Source organism: Simochromis diagramma, unplaced genomic scaffold (genome assembly GCF_900408965.1).
Source record: "Simochromis diagramma unplaced genomic scaffold, fSimDia1.1 OVJJ01000321.1, whole genome shotgun sequence".
Lineage (NCBI taxonomy): Eukaryota > Metazoa > Chordata > Actinopteri > Cichliformes > Cichlidae > Simochromis > Simochromis diagramma.
This window is the reverse complement of record NW_024386772.1, coordinates 4,303,709-4,318,485: the sequence shown is the minus strand read 5'-3', so window position 1 is coordinate 4,318,485 and position 14,777 is coordinate 4,303,709. Positions and strand designations below refer to the sequence as shown.

The 14,777-nt window shown below is 40.2% G+C and overlaps 2 protein-coding genes across 2 annotated transcripts; one reads left to right on the top strand and one right to left on the bottom strand.

Moving 5' to 3' along the window:
- Positions 1 to 1,508: 1,508 nt before the first annotated feature.
- coro1a (coronin, actin binding protein, 1A) lies at positions 1,509 to 10,216 on the top strand. The gene is made up of 11 exons (XM_040043787.1): positions 1,509 to 1,639; positions 2,742 to 2,945; positions 4,345 to 4,467; positions 4,556 to 4,685; positions 6,878 to 7,059; positions 7,469 to 7,588; positions 8,348 to 8,452; positions 8,546 to 8,691; positions 9,208 to 9,265; positions 9,364 to 9,579; positions 9,877 to 10,216. Exons 2-11 carry the CDS (start codon positions 2,748 to 2,750, stop codon positions 9,967 to 9,969), a joined length of 1,371 nt encoding a protein of 456 aa, XP_039899721.1. The 5' UTR covers positions 1,509 to 1,639; positions 2,742 to 2,747; the 3' UTR covers positions 9,970 to 10,216.
- Positions 10,217 to 10,245: 29 nt separating this feature from the next.
- Positions 10,246 to 13,176, bottom strand: cldni (claudin i). Its single transcript, XM_040043827.1, has 3 exons — positions 13,055 to 13,176; positions 11,580 to 11,712; positions 10,246 to 11,363 (listed from the first exon to the last, which is right to left on the bottom strand). The coding sequence occupies exons 2-3, from the start codon at positions 11,709 to 11,711 to the stop codon at positions 10,860 to 10,862; spliced, it is 636 nt and encodes a 211-aa protein (XP_039899761.1). The 5' UTR covers position 11,712; positions 13,055 to 13,176; the 3' UTR covers positions 10,246 to 10,859.
- Positions 13,177 to 14,777: the final 1,601 nt, after the last annotated feature.

Here is a 14,777-nt window from a genome sequence, read left to right as displayed (position 1 = left end):
TTCTCTTAACACCTTAACATATGCCACAAAGATGCACTGACACTCCTTTTGACCTTCTCCGTACTTCTCCATCAACTCTCTTCAAAGCAAAAGAACTCACTATAGTGCCCTTTAGGACCAGTACACTTTCCCTCCCTTCCTCAGACATCCTCTCACTCTCCAAGGCTTTGGTAAACGATCTGCCAATCTACTTCCCACTTCCCTCTCACCCAGACATCTCCACAGGTATATCATCTTTACCAACCACCTTTCCACTCTTCAGCTTCTTCATGGCTGCCCTGACTTCCTCTTTTCTAATCTCCTGCACTTCCCGATTCACTAACTGTCCTCCATCTGTCCTCCTCTCTCCCATTTTCCTCACTCAGCTCCTCAAAATACTCCTTCCACCTTCTCGACTCTCTCTTCACTCATAAGTACATTTTCATCTCTTTCCTTAATCACCCTGCACATCTTTTCCAGCTCGATCTCTCTGCCTAGCCAATCAATACAAGTCATTTTCTCCTTGCTGAGTGTCCAGCCTCAGATACAACTCACCAAGCCTTTTTCTTTGCCACCCCTCAGTTTCAAGTACACCTAGCCTCCAAGCACTCCTGCCTTCTTTTTTTCTAACCTCTTGCAATGGTTGAACTATTAAATTACAGCATCCCTGATTTCCCATAATGTAAGTGTAAGCCTTTCCACAGGCTGAGTAATCATGACTAATAAAGTGACATCATGTGCAAAAACAGCTGATTGCCAGTTTAAGTCTAATTAGGTTTGGTGTGAGAACAGGTTGCTGTAAATGTGATATGTAAATAAAGTGGGTTCGATTAGGGGTTACCTGAAATTCAGGGTCCTTTAAGAAGCCAGTCTCTGAAGCTGAAACACATGGAAGTCTTCAGACTCTGACAGGTTATTTGAAACATCATCTAAATAACTTTCATTTCATTTGAAATCATCAGCATGTACAAACTGCAGGTGTCCCCAATTGGGAAACTGCTTAAAAACCGAAAATTAGGCCTTAAAAAACTGTTTTTTTTTCCCATCTTTGCTCTTTCCCTCATACATACTTTGTCTGTCTTATGATTTGTCTGATGCCTTATATAAATCTAATGAAAGAATAGCAGCAGATGAGAAGCCTCTTATAGAGTATTTAACTCTAATATCTGCAGAAATCATGAGTCAAAAAGAACAGACATGCACTGACATCCATCACTCAAGAAAATATTGAGTCTTTTTCACGCTAACTTAAACTCTGTGAGCTCTTCAGACATACTGCATTTATCTGTGTTGTTGGACGTGAAGTGGTTTTGATAACCAGGTGACTTCTAAGCAGCAATGGCCTGCGTCTGTTTGCCGTTGTTGGTAAGTGTGGATTGAACTCTGCATTGCACCGCTAGACGCTTTTATCATGATTCAATCCTAGAAAAGATCTTATATGGTGCCCCGTGTTTCACTTTGGTTTCTGCAGCTTGTTGCAGACGGCACATGTCACAGCCGACACCTCCTACTTCCACCTTCGTTTGAAACTCTCACTTCCTCCCTGTCATTTGTCATGTACTTTAACCTACAGTCTCCTCTTGTGTTCTCATTCTGGTGGCAGGGCGTTTGGTGCACTGCCAAAACTCCTTGAGCTGAATCACCCCCACACGACTCCCAGGTAGGCCCGCATCATCTCTTTGCAATCTCAACCTCTTGAAGATATCATCTTACCTGTAATCGGTGCATTGGTTAAAGAAGGAAATAGCTGAAGCTAACCGTATGTCACTAATTTCAGTGACACATTTTTGTTTCTCATCTTCCACATGGCCTGAGTTTCTCCTATTTCAAGGCAGTGAATTGTTTCCTACTTTGTACTGGTCAATGTTTTCCATCACAACACAGAGAGATAGTGGTCGAGACAGATTACTGACATGCATTTAGAGTCCTGATAAAATTATGGCTCACTCTGTAAAGGATTATTAAATTAGCTGCAGAGAAGCCCGAGAGGTCTTGTGATGCACATGCAGCAAAATTGTCATACGCTACCGAATCTGAGCTTAGGCGCGGCTGCAGATTTCAGGAAGTAAACTCTACAAATGGAGGTAAAGAAAGACTTATTTAGTGCTTTTCATCTGTTCCTGCGTGATGCAAAGTTCGTATATTTTGCAGCTGCTTTTGATTGAAGTTCTGATCTCATTGCGCACGCAGACACTTACATTTACCGGATATGTTTCAGCTTACTTCGTCAAATATGTCATTTAAAGCATGCCTACATGCGGGGAATTAAGTAACAGCATGACTGTATGAACTGAGGAAAAGAAAGGTTTGTGGTTTTGTTACTCTCTTTGTAGGATGTGGTGTAACTGCCGCTCGGGCAGCTTCTGTACCTTTTTTAAGGACACTGCATGTGCTTTAGATGATAAAAGGCCTACTTTTTTGTTTCCTTTCTGCTGTTTTTTTGTACATTTGCTTGCTTTTTAATATGTATGTGTTTCACACATATTAAAAAGAGAAGGAGATAGAGTGCCAGAGTACCAGTCACAGAGGAAGCAGTTGTGAAAGCTTTTGCTTCTTCCTTTTTTAGCTTTCCTCTGTTGAGTCTTTCAACGGTTTCATCAGCTTTGTGTCTGTCAGATTATTTCCGCATGAACTCAAAGAGCACCAACAAACAATATGATTTATGATGACCCATAAAATAAATCTCTCTCAACTCTGCTACAGACTTCTTGCACATTAATTTTCTCCTCTTTCCACCCTTTTTGCTTTTCATTCTTTCTCAGTTCACCATGTCCAGAAAGGTTGTGAGGTCCAGCAAGTTCCGTCACGTCTTTGGCCAGGCTGTGAAAGCCGACCAATGCTACGATGACATCCGAATCTCCCAGATGACCTGGGACAGCAATTTCTGCTCCGTTAACCCCAAGTTTGTGGCCATGATTGTAGACGCCAGCGGTGGGGGAGCCTTCATGGTGCTTCCGCTGAACAAGGTGGGTCACAGGAATCACCAGGAAACAAAAGAACACAAATAAACCCACCGTTCGGCTCTATACTGTTTTATATACTTCTCTTAATACTATGTTTAGGTGTGTTAACTATTACAGATGCAGGTTAGGGATTAAATGTTGTTTTAGCAGCATTCTTGCACTTTAAAATTTGAATGCTGCCAGTCACCATCACACATTCAGCTAAATAAGGAAGTTTGATGCTGTCTTTGAGTCTGTCTACACGTCACTTGCTCTGCTGTTGAGAAGTTTTCACCATATTAGGAGTTTGTTGTCAGCTCAGTGTAGGAGGACAGGATGTGGCCTCAACCCAGTTATTGTGCAGTCACTTATAGAGGGCGTTAGGTTAGGCCTTGCAGCTCATTTATTGCATTTTATGTGCCCGAAAAAGTGCAAAATTGCAAACCTTGTGGCCGAGTTAATGGCCAGCTGAATTTGTCAGAGGCTGTGAACTCAGTGAAGTGTTCCCTCGGGCTTGGGAAGTTCGTTCTGTGCAGGCACTGAAAATGCTTACAGTGAGGTTAGGTGTTTTTTATGTGATTGTGGTATGAAGACTGTACTTCAGAAAGATGTGTAATCTTTTTTCGTGGAGTTTTGCTCAGGTTTATCAGACAAAATCACCGAATAATGTCACTGCTTCTTGCTGCTGCAGTTAACTGTAGAGAGATCACTGCCTCTAAACTAAGTAATTACCATCTCATGTAACTAAGTATATCATTAGAAATGACAGAGAAAGTGACCAGAATCTAATGTCCTGGCCTTATTTTACCTGACAATTATATTGTCCCACTTTGTGGTATTAAAAAGGCGATTTTAAACAATCTTATATTTACCTTGGTGAAGCCTGCAGAAATCACATTATTCATGGTCTTATCTCGCATCTAGCATGGGATTCTCAAAGGACAAAAATAAGTGCAGGGACCAGTGGGCATAAAATTGCAGAGCTGCGCTGTAGTGGAAAAAAACTCATCCTGTTTTGAGCGTGATGCTGGCATGGTTGTGTCATCCTGCTTCAGGGCCCAGTGTTTTTTTTTTTAAGGTTTTACCAGAATGAATGCAACTACATGGAGCTAAATGTGACTGACTTATAATGCAAGATATAAAAATAAAAATGATGTGTAATTGTCATTTTTCTCAGACCGCTTCATGACTGGGTTTCCTCTTCTTGGCCCTGATCTCATTTTTAACCCACTTACTAGAAATGAGCACTAATTGAAGGCAAAGCTGTGTAACTGGTGTCAGCTGATAAACTTCTCATCTAGTTTTGTCTTTTTTTTTTCTTGCATTAGCTTTTTGTTCTTTACGTTTTGTAGCTGCAGTGTTTTCTGCACTGCATGCATGAGTCATAGTCAATGTCCTCCTATCCTGATGCTTGCCTCTGCAGACAGGACGTATCGACATGTCCTACCCCACTGTATGTGGCCACACGGGTCCGGTCCTGGACATCGAGTTCTGTCCTCATAATGACAACATCATTGCCAGTGGCTCTGAGGATTGCAGTGTCATGGTAAGGCAATAAAGTCTGACACGGAATATTCCTAATGCTATTTGTGATTTCAAAAACTAGATGTTTAAAAGTCTTTGTCGGTGAATAGATTTGGGAGATCCCGGAAGGCGGGCTCACCTCACCGCTCACAGATCCCGTTGTCAAGCTGGAAGGTCACTCCAAACGTGTTGGCATCCTGAGCTGGCACCCCACTGCCCATAATGTGCTAATGAGTGCAGGTATTATTCGCTGATTCTAAAAACACAGAAGCGTATCATGTGTAATGAGGAAGCAGACAGGGATGATCGTAACATATCGCAGATGTTTTGTTGAATGAGACTCACACCTCTGCTTAACAGGAAGTTCTCAAGCCTCCACCCTCCTTCGCTCCGCGCTCTGAACTCTGATCAGCAGCACCATGACATTTCCGCTCACGGTTTTACACGAATTCTCTGAACCTTCAGTCTGTCAGACGCTGAAGTCACACTTTATTAATCTTTCATCTTAATTACAGACTCAGCGTTCCAGATTAAAAACTAATCACAAAAAATAAAGAAAAAGCACAGGAAGAAGGAGAATATAGATCCTTGTCCTAGAGACAGCTGGGATTGGCAGCGTGTGGTTCTAAATCTTATCCTTAAAAAGAACCCAGTGACTTAATTTTAACAGGTGTTAAGTCTGAAAATAAGTTTAGACTTGGGAATTTCTTTAAAAGTTTCGACTCCTGCTGAATCATTCAGGTGTCTTTAGAAGTAATCTCATGCCATCATTACAAACTTAAGGTCTTATTTTTGCCCAGCAGGGTGCAGCACAAGAGGTTCACAGTGCACATCTTCACCGAGTGGGCGCACATCATTCAGAATATTCTTGAAATATTTTCACAATCTGTAATTTAAGATGCAATAACATTTCCAGCATATTTCACTTTAAAATTGGGGGGTGGTCTAATAAATTTGCTAAGTAAGCACGTATTATAGGTCCAACTATAGTTTTTGCATTTTCTAATTAGTTTCTATTTGATTTCATTTTGACTTTTTTGTTTTTAGTTCAGTTTAGTTTCAGTAAATTTCCAGAGCAGATTTTTAATGTTTCAGTTCAAGTTTTGTTGTTTAAAAATGTCTAGTTTTAGTTTACCGTTCATCAGTTTTTGTGATAGTTTGAGTCTTTTAAGTTACTATTGTATGGGCGACATATGTCAAAGGCAAGATTTAGGAAAAGATTTAAGGTTTTACAGTGAAAACACAAAACTTTTAATGCAGTTGACTCACCATCTAAAGACATCCAAAGTCTCAATATATATGATTATTATTATTTATTTATTTTTACCAAACTAAAAGGTAATAAAAGAATATTTGCTAGTTTTTTAAGCCTTATTTTAGTAACTTTTCAAAGTTCTCAAAATAGTTTCATTTAGTTTTATTTTTTACATTTTTAATTATTATTTTAGTTAAGTAAGCATTAAAAACATTAAACATTCAAACTGTAACATTGCTTCAGAGGAAATGATTTGTGGTCATAGTTAGCATCTAATCAGAACAGAAAAGTCAATTAATTTTGCTCCAGTGTTTCCACTGTTGCTAATATAGTTCAAATCACTTATTTATTGTTACTCCAGCTTTTTTACCTTCTGGTAACCAAGCTGGTGTATCTATTACATAACTGGCTAATTAGGTTCCCCTTAGGTACTGTTCCCCTTATCAGTGTTAGATATTTGAAAATATATAACTATTTCTATGCAAAAAGAGTTAACAATAGAAACTTTATGAACAAAAATACATTTATTTAGACAATTTTTTGCCTGTTAGCTCATACAAAAGCAAGTTCTCCTCTTTCACTAACAGATATTAACATTTAAAGAACACCTTAACAACCAACTATAGATGAAACAGTACAGTGAATTACACATTCACAGTATTTTCCATCCTTTGTTTCTTCCACGTGTCTGTTTGAAAGAAAAGAAAGTTGAATCAATGTGTGTCACTGCTGCAACAATGAGTCAGTTCCTTTAAAGAAAAACTATAAAAAAAATTATATGAGAGGCAGATCATCAGAAACATTTTTTGCAATCAAAAGTTTCACAAATGCACATGCAAATGTTTGGCCACGCGAGGCTTAGACGTGTCTCAGATCTTTATATGGTGCTCTGGTATCATAGTGTAATCCAGAGGCTTTATTTGGTGTAAAACAGCGTGTCCACTTCATTTGTGAACTTCTGTTTTCTGCATGTTCCTCTTCACTGCAAACGTGAAACTTTGAAGCTCTTGACTGTTTAAAAGTGAAAATCTAAATCAGGCTGAATTGCACATGATGCCTGTTTTTAAAAAAAGAAAAGAGAAACTCCGTATCAATCACTTAAATTTAATTCATGAGCCTTTAATGAGACTCTAAGCTTTTTTTGTTTGTTTTTGATGTCACCATTGTGTCCATGAAGGCTGTGATAACGTGGTGATCCTGTGGAACGTGGCTCGTGGCGACGCGGTGGTGAGGATCGACACCGTGCACACTGACCTCATCTACAGCGCCTGCTGGAACAGGGACGGCTCCAAGATTCTCACCTCCTGCAAGGACAAGACCCTGAGGGTGCTGGACCCGCGCAAGGGCACCGTCCTCTATGTAGGTTTCCTCTGATCGGCCTTCGCTATCTCGCTCTGTCACCACCATCACTTCAGTGTCACAGAGGAAGTCTTTAAAAGTCACGTTTCCGCACAAAGATCTTGAGTAACACTGGCCACACTCAGCAGAGCTGCACCAGTTATTTTTATCATTTCTGATGAATCTACAGGGAATTCTCTTAAATGCTCATAAAAAAGATTTATTTTTTGGTTTTGGCCTTTTGCTGTATGACTAAACCAGGAAACCACCAAATATAGAGTTTTTCAGTTGATTTGTTGATAATGATGATGGAAAAAGAGAAATAAAAAAATGATTTAATATTGCACTTTTATTTTGAAAAGTTTTTCTTTCTCCATATAATTTGCAATTTTCTTCCACTTTGCTACTCTGCGCCACCTCTCGCCTGCAGGAGAAGGAGAAGCCTCACGAGGGCTCCAGGCCTGTCAGGGCGGTGTTTGTGTCCGACGGGAAGATCCTCAGTACCGGCTTCAGTCGCATGAGTGAGAGGCAGGTGGCGCTGTGGGATCCGGTGAGTGTCAACAACTGACAGAGTCAGTCTCAGACAAAGCATCTTGCTTACTGAACTTTATGATTCATAATCCTTAGTCATGTCTCAAATTCCTCCGAGCATGTGGTTTGAGATCTCTGGGACATAAAATGTGTATTCGTTAATGTTTGAAAAATTAAAAAAAATAAAATGTAGCACGTCTTTGGGACTTGTATTCCTAAATTCAGAGTGGGGTCCAGTTTAGTCACACTTTCCCACCTGAAATAAAGACAAAACAGTCTCATCAAAGAGTTGTAACCTTTCTCTCAGATAAGACTCTGGGCTTATCCTCAAACAGATTTTGTAAGATGACATGTGCCCCAACTTTAATATTGAGACTCTTTTCTTTTCTTTTACTTAAAAAGCTGAGTTGCAGAGCACAAAACGCCTCCAGCGTCAGCTTTCCTCCTTCAGCACATGATTGTAAGAGCAGCCTGCTGTGCTGAATTGTACTCGTGAATCATTTTGACCTGTTACACAATAAGTAAAAACCCTTTTATAGTGCGAAAATCTTTACAGCTGAACCTTAATGGTGGATTCCAAACTTTAGGTGTTTGCCTTTAGGGAGCATCTCTTCACATTTACAACACCACTGTTTCACAACAGCCAGATTACAGTATTAAGTGTCTGTGCTGAAATATTAGCCTCAATTAAATCCTCAGCTTACCTGCAGTCTGCTGGGTACATGTGATGCTAGAGTACATGTGATTAATTGCTAAATATTTCTCTATCCTTTAACAGAAAAACTTTGGAGAGGCACTGACCCTGCAGGAGCTGGACACCAGCAGTGGCGTCCTCCTGCCATTCTTTGACCCAGACACTGGCGTCGTCTACCTCTGTGGCAAGGTTAGATTTAGATTATGAAACAACAGCCTTTCTGCATCACTACCACCCACACAGACTCAGTCAGCCCTCTTGTTGATCCTGTCATTTTCACAGGGAGACAGCAGCATCCGTTACTTCGAGGTGACAGATGAAGCTCCTTATGTCCACTACCTGTCCATGTACAGCAGCAAGGAGAGCCAGAAGGGGATGGGGTACATGCCCAAGAGGGGCCTGGAGGTCAACAAATGTGAAATCGCCAGGTAATGGCATATCTCAGTGGTTTTAGCTATGCAAGCAGCAAGGTGACCTCTTTAACACCTTTGTGAAGACTTTATGGGCTCAGCCGCTAGTTTGGGGTCATAGTGAAGAAAACATGAAGATTATGAGATCATTATAGGCCTCACAGGATTATCCAGGCTGTGCTGGATCATTATTCAGTGACCATGTGGTTTCACAGTGAATCCATGCCTCACATCTGCTTTCAAAACACCAAGATGGCGAAAGCTTAAGCATTCATAACACTTTCCAAAGCAAATGGTGACTTCACAGCGTCTGCATCCATCTTTTCTGCTTTCTCATTCTCTTAATGCAGAATGGGATGGCACCCACAACATCAACTTGATACTAAAAGCACTGTTAGATGAGCTCCCAGCTTACTGTTCAGCTCTTTAACATTTTGAGGGCAAAATCTTTCTTCTTCCTCCAAATCGAAGCGTATTATTTCAGCCTAATCTGACACAACAACCTAAAATACGAACAAACTATTTTCATTTCAGATTCTACAAGCTGCACGAGAGGAAGTGTGAGCCTATAGTCATGACCGTGCCACGCAAGGTAAGGTTTTAGCAAATCCTAGGTTTTAGGTTCATGGTTCAAGAAAATCTGTGTGGAATTTGAACTCTGACTCTCTTTTTTTGTCTCTGCCTGTGCAGTCGGACCTGTTCCAGGAAGATCTGTACCCAGACACCGTCGGGCCCGAGCCCTCGGCCGAAGCTGATGAGTGGTTTGAGGGAAAAGAGGCCCCGCCTAATCTGATATCCCTGAAGGACGGGTTTGTAGCTACGACTAAAGCTAAGGAGTTCAAAGTTCACAAGAGTCTCCTGAAGACCACCACTGCTTCTGCAGGGAATCAGCATGACAGCAGTGGGGTGAGTCTTTTTAGATCCACAATGGTTTGCTTCTGTTTTAGCTGCAGATAATAAGTGAATGAGTTTTAGGAGTTAGACTTTCCTTAATTTATTTCATAACTGATTTATGAGTCTTTAAACTTTGCTTTTGGTGTCTCAGTTGCAAATTTATTTTTGACTTTTTTGGAGAAATCTGTCAATAATTACATTATTGGCTTCAACCAAACCTTGATGGCTAATTAGACCACCAGGTAAACATGAGCAACTCCATGACATCATTGGACTCCACCCAATCACAAGTGTGTCTCTGTCCCTCAGGAGGTTCAGTCTTTGAGGAAGGAGGTGAAGGACTTGAAAGAAGCGATAGAGGAGCTGACCACGCGTGTGAAAGAGCTGGAGAGCAAGCATTAAGCGGCAAGAAAGCGACAAAGAGCAGAAATCACGCGAGAAGAGTGGAGCAAAAACTACAGCGAGAAAACTTTTGTTAACTTTTGATTACAGTGAGACAAAGGGAGAGATTAAGATGGTAGATGTCATGAAACTATTTTTTAGCGTAAAGCTTGAATTTGTCTATTTGGTTTGTGTGATCAATTTGAGAAAACAAGAACCATAATATATGCTTTTAGTTTGAAATAAAATTGTCTGTATTTTCAAAGTACATTTTGACCCCTTTTTTTCTTTCTTTTGAAGGAAACACACATGAAATGCATACACGCACTTTATTTTGACCCCATTTTAATCATTTATACTCATTACCGTACCAAATGTGAAACAAAATAAAATGAGTACAAACAAACATCTCATGATTATAAAATATACTTGCGGACCTTTGAGAACATATCAAGAGAGAAACACGCGCACCAGATGTTTCCTGAGGTTCACTGAGGTGCATTTGTTTAGACTTTTAAAGAAGAGATAATAAAAATTATCAAGGAAAAAAAGACAAGCAGAGCATTGATTAACATTCAAACTGTAAAATATGAACCATCTAAAAGGCCTTTGATTATTTAATTGCTCAACAAATTAAATATATTTTATGCTATAATTGAAACCAAAACTTTAAACTTTACAAAAATCTTGCAAATTTAATGTGGACTTTACAGCCTTTACTTTCATAGCTTTACATCACCAGCAGCTCTATGAATGTGAAAGTACAAACTGCAGTGAGAATTTAATATTTACATTTTTTGGGGTTTTTTCCCCAAAAACATTCAACCGGTGTTGTCTACTTTATCACTTCCAGTCCGACTAGATCGCCATTCCCTCCTTTCTCTCAAACACCAGTTCCTTTTAAAACACCACTACACGTAGTTTTTGTTTGGGGCTGAGGCGCTGTTGCTGTAATACTTGGCTTTTCCTCCTGTGTTGCCTTGCTTGGGCCTGCTGAAGCAACAGAGCAGACCTCCAGCTATGATGAGCAGCACACCTGCAGCCCAGCCTACAAAGATGCATGCTCCCAGCTCCATCCTTGGGGAAGAACTAAACAGGGGGGTGTAGAAGTCCCTCACGGTATTGTGTGCAAACCAGCTGACAGGGATGATTACCAGGATGCCAGCCAGCAGCATGCCCACCCCGGCCACCAGGCTGATCTTGGGCTTGACGTCTTCGTTTTCCACACAGGTGGTAAAGTCGGACCCGCAGAAAAGAACGAGCAGGCTGAGGCAGCAGAGCATGCCGCTGATGATGGTCAGGGCTCTGGCAGCCTGCCGGTCTGCGCCCAAATCTAGCAGGGATTCGAAGTTCTTGCACTGCTGCTGGCCAGTACTCTGCACCACACAGGTGGTCCACAGGCCCTCCTGACTTCTCTACTCACACGCAGAGAGGAAGAAATATACACTTATAGACATCATTTCATGACATGAGGCAAACTGAGTGCTACATAATTAAATCTCATACACGTAGAACATTTATGAAAAATTGAACTGTAAACATTCACTTACTCAAAATCAAGTAAAATAAGCTCAATAAACAGAAACAATCCAATATTGCTTATACAACACTACACACATATGTTTAATTACCTCTGCTGTCACAATGTTGGATCCTGTGAAGGCCGACACTCTCCAGAGCGGGACGGCACAGCATACAACAATCCCAATCAGGCCCACGACCCCGAGGGCCACACATGCCATCTGAACTACAGCAGATCCCATTCTATAAAAGGCAAAATGGTGTAAAGGCACAGGAGCATCACTAAAAGCTTTTCATTGTTACTTTACAGTCTATTTAATGATGTTCTCCTTCTGTCTTTGGCTTTAAAAAGCTCATTTTCTAACATCCGCTGAATGTTTCTCCAATATTTTTGCTGTATCTGTTTTATTAATCTGCTATGATAAATATATATATTTAAAAAAATTAAATTCACCACTTCTGATTTGCAGCACTCGTTCTGTTGGTTAGCTGTGGAGTTGTTTTAAGTCTCCATCGCTGATTCAAAATATTACATGTGGTGCTTTAGCCTTACTGCTGGGTGGGTCCTTCCTTTGTGGTCGTGTAGGTGAGGAATCATGTGGGTAAACAATACTCTGACAGGCCCTCACAGAAAACATGGCTTTGGGGCAATGTTTTTAAAACAAATTCATGTCCTGAGAGGTCCAGGAGCGCTGAATCTCCACCCAGGAGACGCTGAGCTGCCACATCTGGGCGGAGCTCTTCATACTCTGAAAATCTCTGCTTTACCTAATTGTTTGAAGGCCATTATATGAGTCATCATCATACAAAAGGTAAAGTTTGAGTCATAAATGCTGGAAGTAAGACAGACCTGTAGTGAACAGATTAACTGAGGAACAAAAAACCCTTGTTTTCACGAAAAGTGTAACATTTAAAGTTACATATTTGAGCACAAATTGGAGGAATTTTTTTAATCCACTTCAAATCAAGGGGGTGTTACAATCATTATCATCAGATAAAACAAGTAGGGACACTTTTTCTCGCATTCTTTAAACCTTTTTCCGTTACCCAAAATGTATCGTATTGATGATCATCATTAAATCTACCGTCCAACAAGTTAAATTAGGTGAAATAACGAAAAAAGATCTCGAAGTCCAATCAGGTGCGTACAGGATTAACAGGAGGGGACTGCACTGAGCAAAAATACTCCGTGTTTAAGTGTAACTAACTTTCAGAGCAGATTAAACCCTGAAAATAAATCTGATTTGGGTTAATCCTCATTAAGACTGATTTCTGAGTTTTATTGTGACCGCAGGTGGGACTCGTGAAATCTTTAGAAACAGAAAACAAAAAGAAAAGCAGGCCTTTCAAACTATTTCAACCTTTTTTACTCTCACAGCTGTTTATTTATCTGCACCTTTTAATTTCCCCTCTTATGTCCATTATGAAAGACTATTTATTTTATTATGATTCTTATAATTTTATTTGAGTAATTATCAAATTAATCCTCAACCAACCCTTTCATCCTCAAGCCTTTTCAGATTTCAGTCTCCTTTCAGAGCTCAGGCAGTCTTTTTGAATAAAAAGTGGATAAATAGATTCCTACCTTTTTTTAAAATGGAAAAAAATTAGGTGAGATTTCAGTGGAGATTCTTCTTCTGTTTTCCTGTCTGCGTGTTGTCTCGAAGATGCTGTTTCCTGTTGTACAAATCTTGTACAGACAACATGGGACATATATGGAGAAATGCGAAGGTGTGGGCGGGGCTGAGCACAAACATGGGAACATAGATGATGGAAGGACCACAAGACCTGGCTGGACATGCCCTGTAGCATGCTCTGTACTCACTGAACGCTGCTGTGGAGACAAGGAGCGCTTACCTAATTTGCATCAGGGGAAAAAGAGCCACTAGGAAAAAGATTATTATGTCTCAGCACCAGAAGTCATAAAGCACATACAGAGGTTTGTGGGATTGTAGTCATAACAGTGATGCTGATGCTAATTAAAATATTTTTGGTTGTTGCTATTACAAATAGCCTAGAATAGAAAAGTGAGTCATCTGAATGACTCCTCTTTTTTTCCCTCTGCATTCCCAGTCTACACAGTTACCACCCACCTTTCCTTACCTGCATCCCCCCTCCTCTCACTTACGCACCTACCTCTGTTGAAACTCTGATGACGAGTGTACGGAGATCAGTTTTGGAAACCGAGATGGAATGGGTTTATTTACGTAAGACCATGAGCTGGGTTTCATGGATCATGAGGACATGAAGAAATAAAAAAGGAATGTGGCCTCTATTGTTGTTTGTTTTTGCCTACACAGCTGAATTTTACTGTATTTTCACAGAAACTGAACATCAGCTGTGAACTTTATATCAATGAGAATCGAGAACAAACCAAACAGAACAAGAAAAAACTGTTATTTGTTCTTTTTTAATTAGTAAATGCCTTGAATACCAACATGGGGCTTGTCCTGGCCCAGTTTCATCACAGTGCTCCAGTTGTGGAAAAGGATCTTCTGCTCACATGTTCGCTGTTGTCCACTGTTGTGTTTCCCCGTCTTATCTCCAGTTCAGAGCTGTCTGTGTGATGGAGCTATTCTGAAGAAGGTTTTCACTTTATCTCTGTTGTTTTTCTGTTCTTTTCATTTTTGTGCCATAATTTTGACATATTTAGGGAGCCCACGCAAGATTTACCTTAAAAATATAAATATTTTCCAAATCACAGGCCCCTGACGTGCATCAATATTATGCGCTTTTTAAATTTGTGTGATTTTTCCTGCATTTTTCAGACCTTCTAACTTGTTTACTTGAGGAGATATCCAGGTGAAATCTTCAGGGCTCAAAAACACATTGTGGAAACCTAAACCCACTCTGAGTGTCCTAATCTAAAATCAAAATCAGCATTTCTTTCCTATAACTAACTCTGAGCGTGGGATTTATCATAGCTTCGATAGCAAAACTGCATTAATTAATGTGCATGACTCAGAGGAACAGAGACAGTGAATACTTGATATGTTTTTGTATAATTCAATGGAGGAAAAAAGTGTTTGGGACTAACTTTCAGAGGCCATGTCACCATGTGGGATAGGTGGCAAAACAAGGTCTTCTTCTATCTACATTTTGATGCCATTTTGATGCCAGGCTCATCTTCTAGTCATCATTCCTGCTGTGTGAAAATTATGTGTTAAAGTTGCATTTATTTGACATTTGTGCATAAAATGGAGAATCTTTGTCAAAATCTCTGCAATTTGAACATACAGAAGGAACTGGATCACAGAGGGTCTCTGGATCAATGGCTGGTCTGAATATGCGCTAGAAGATGAAGATAA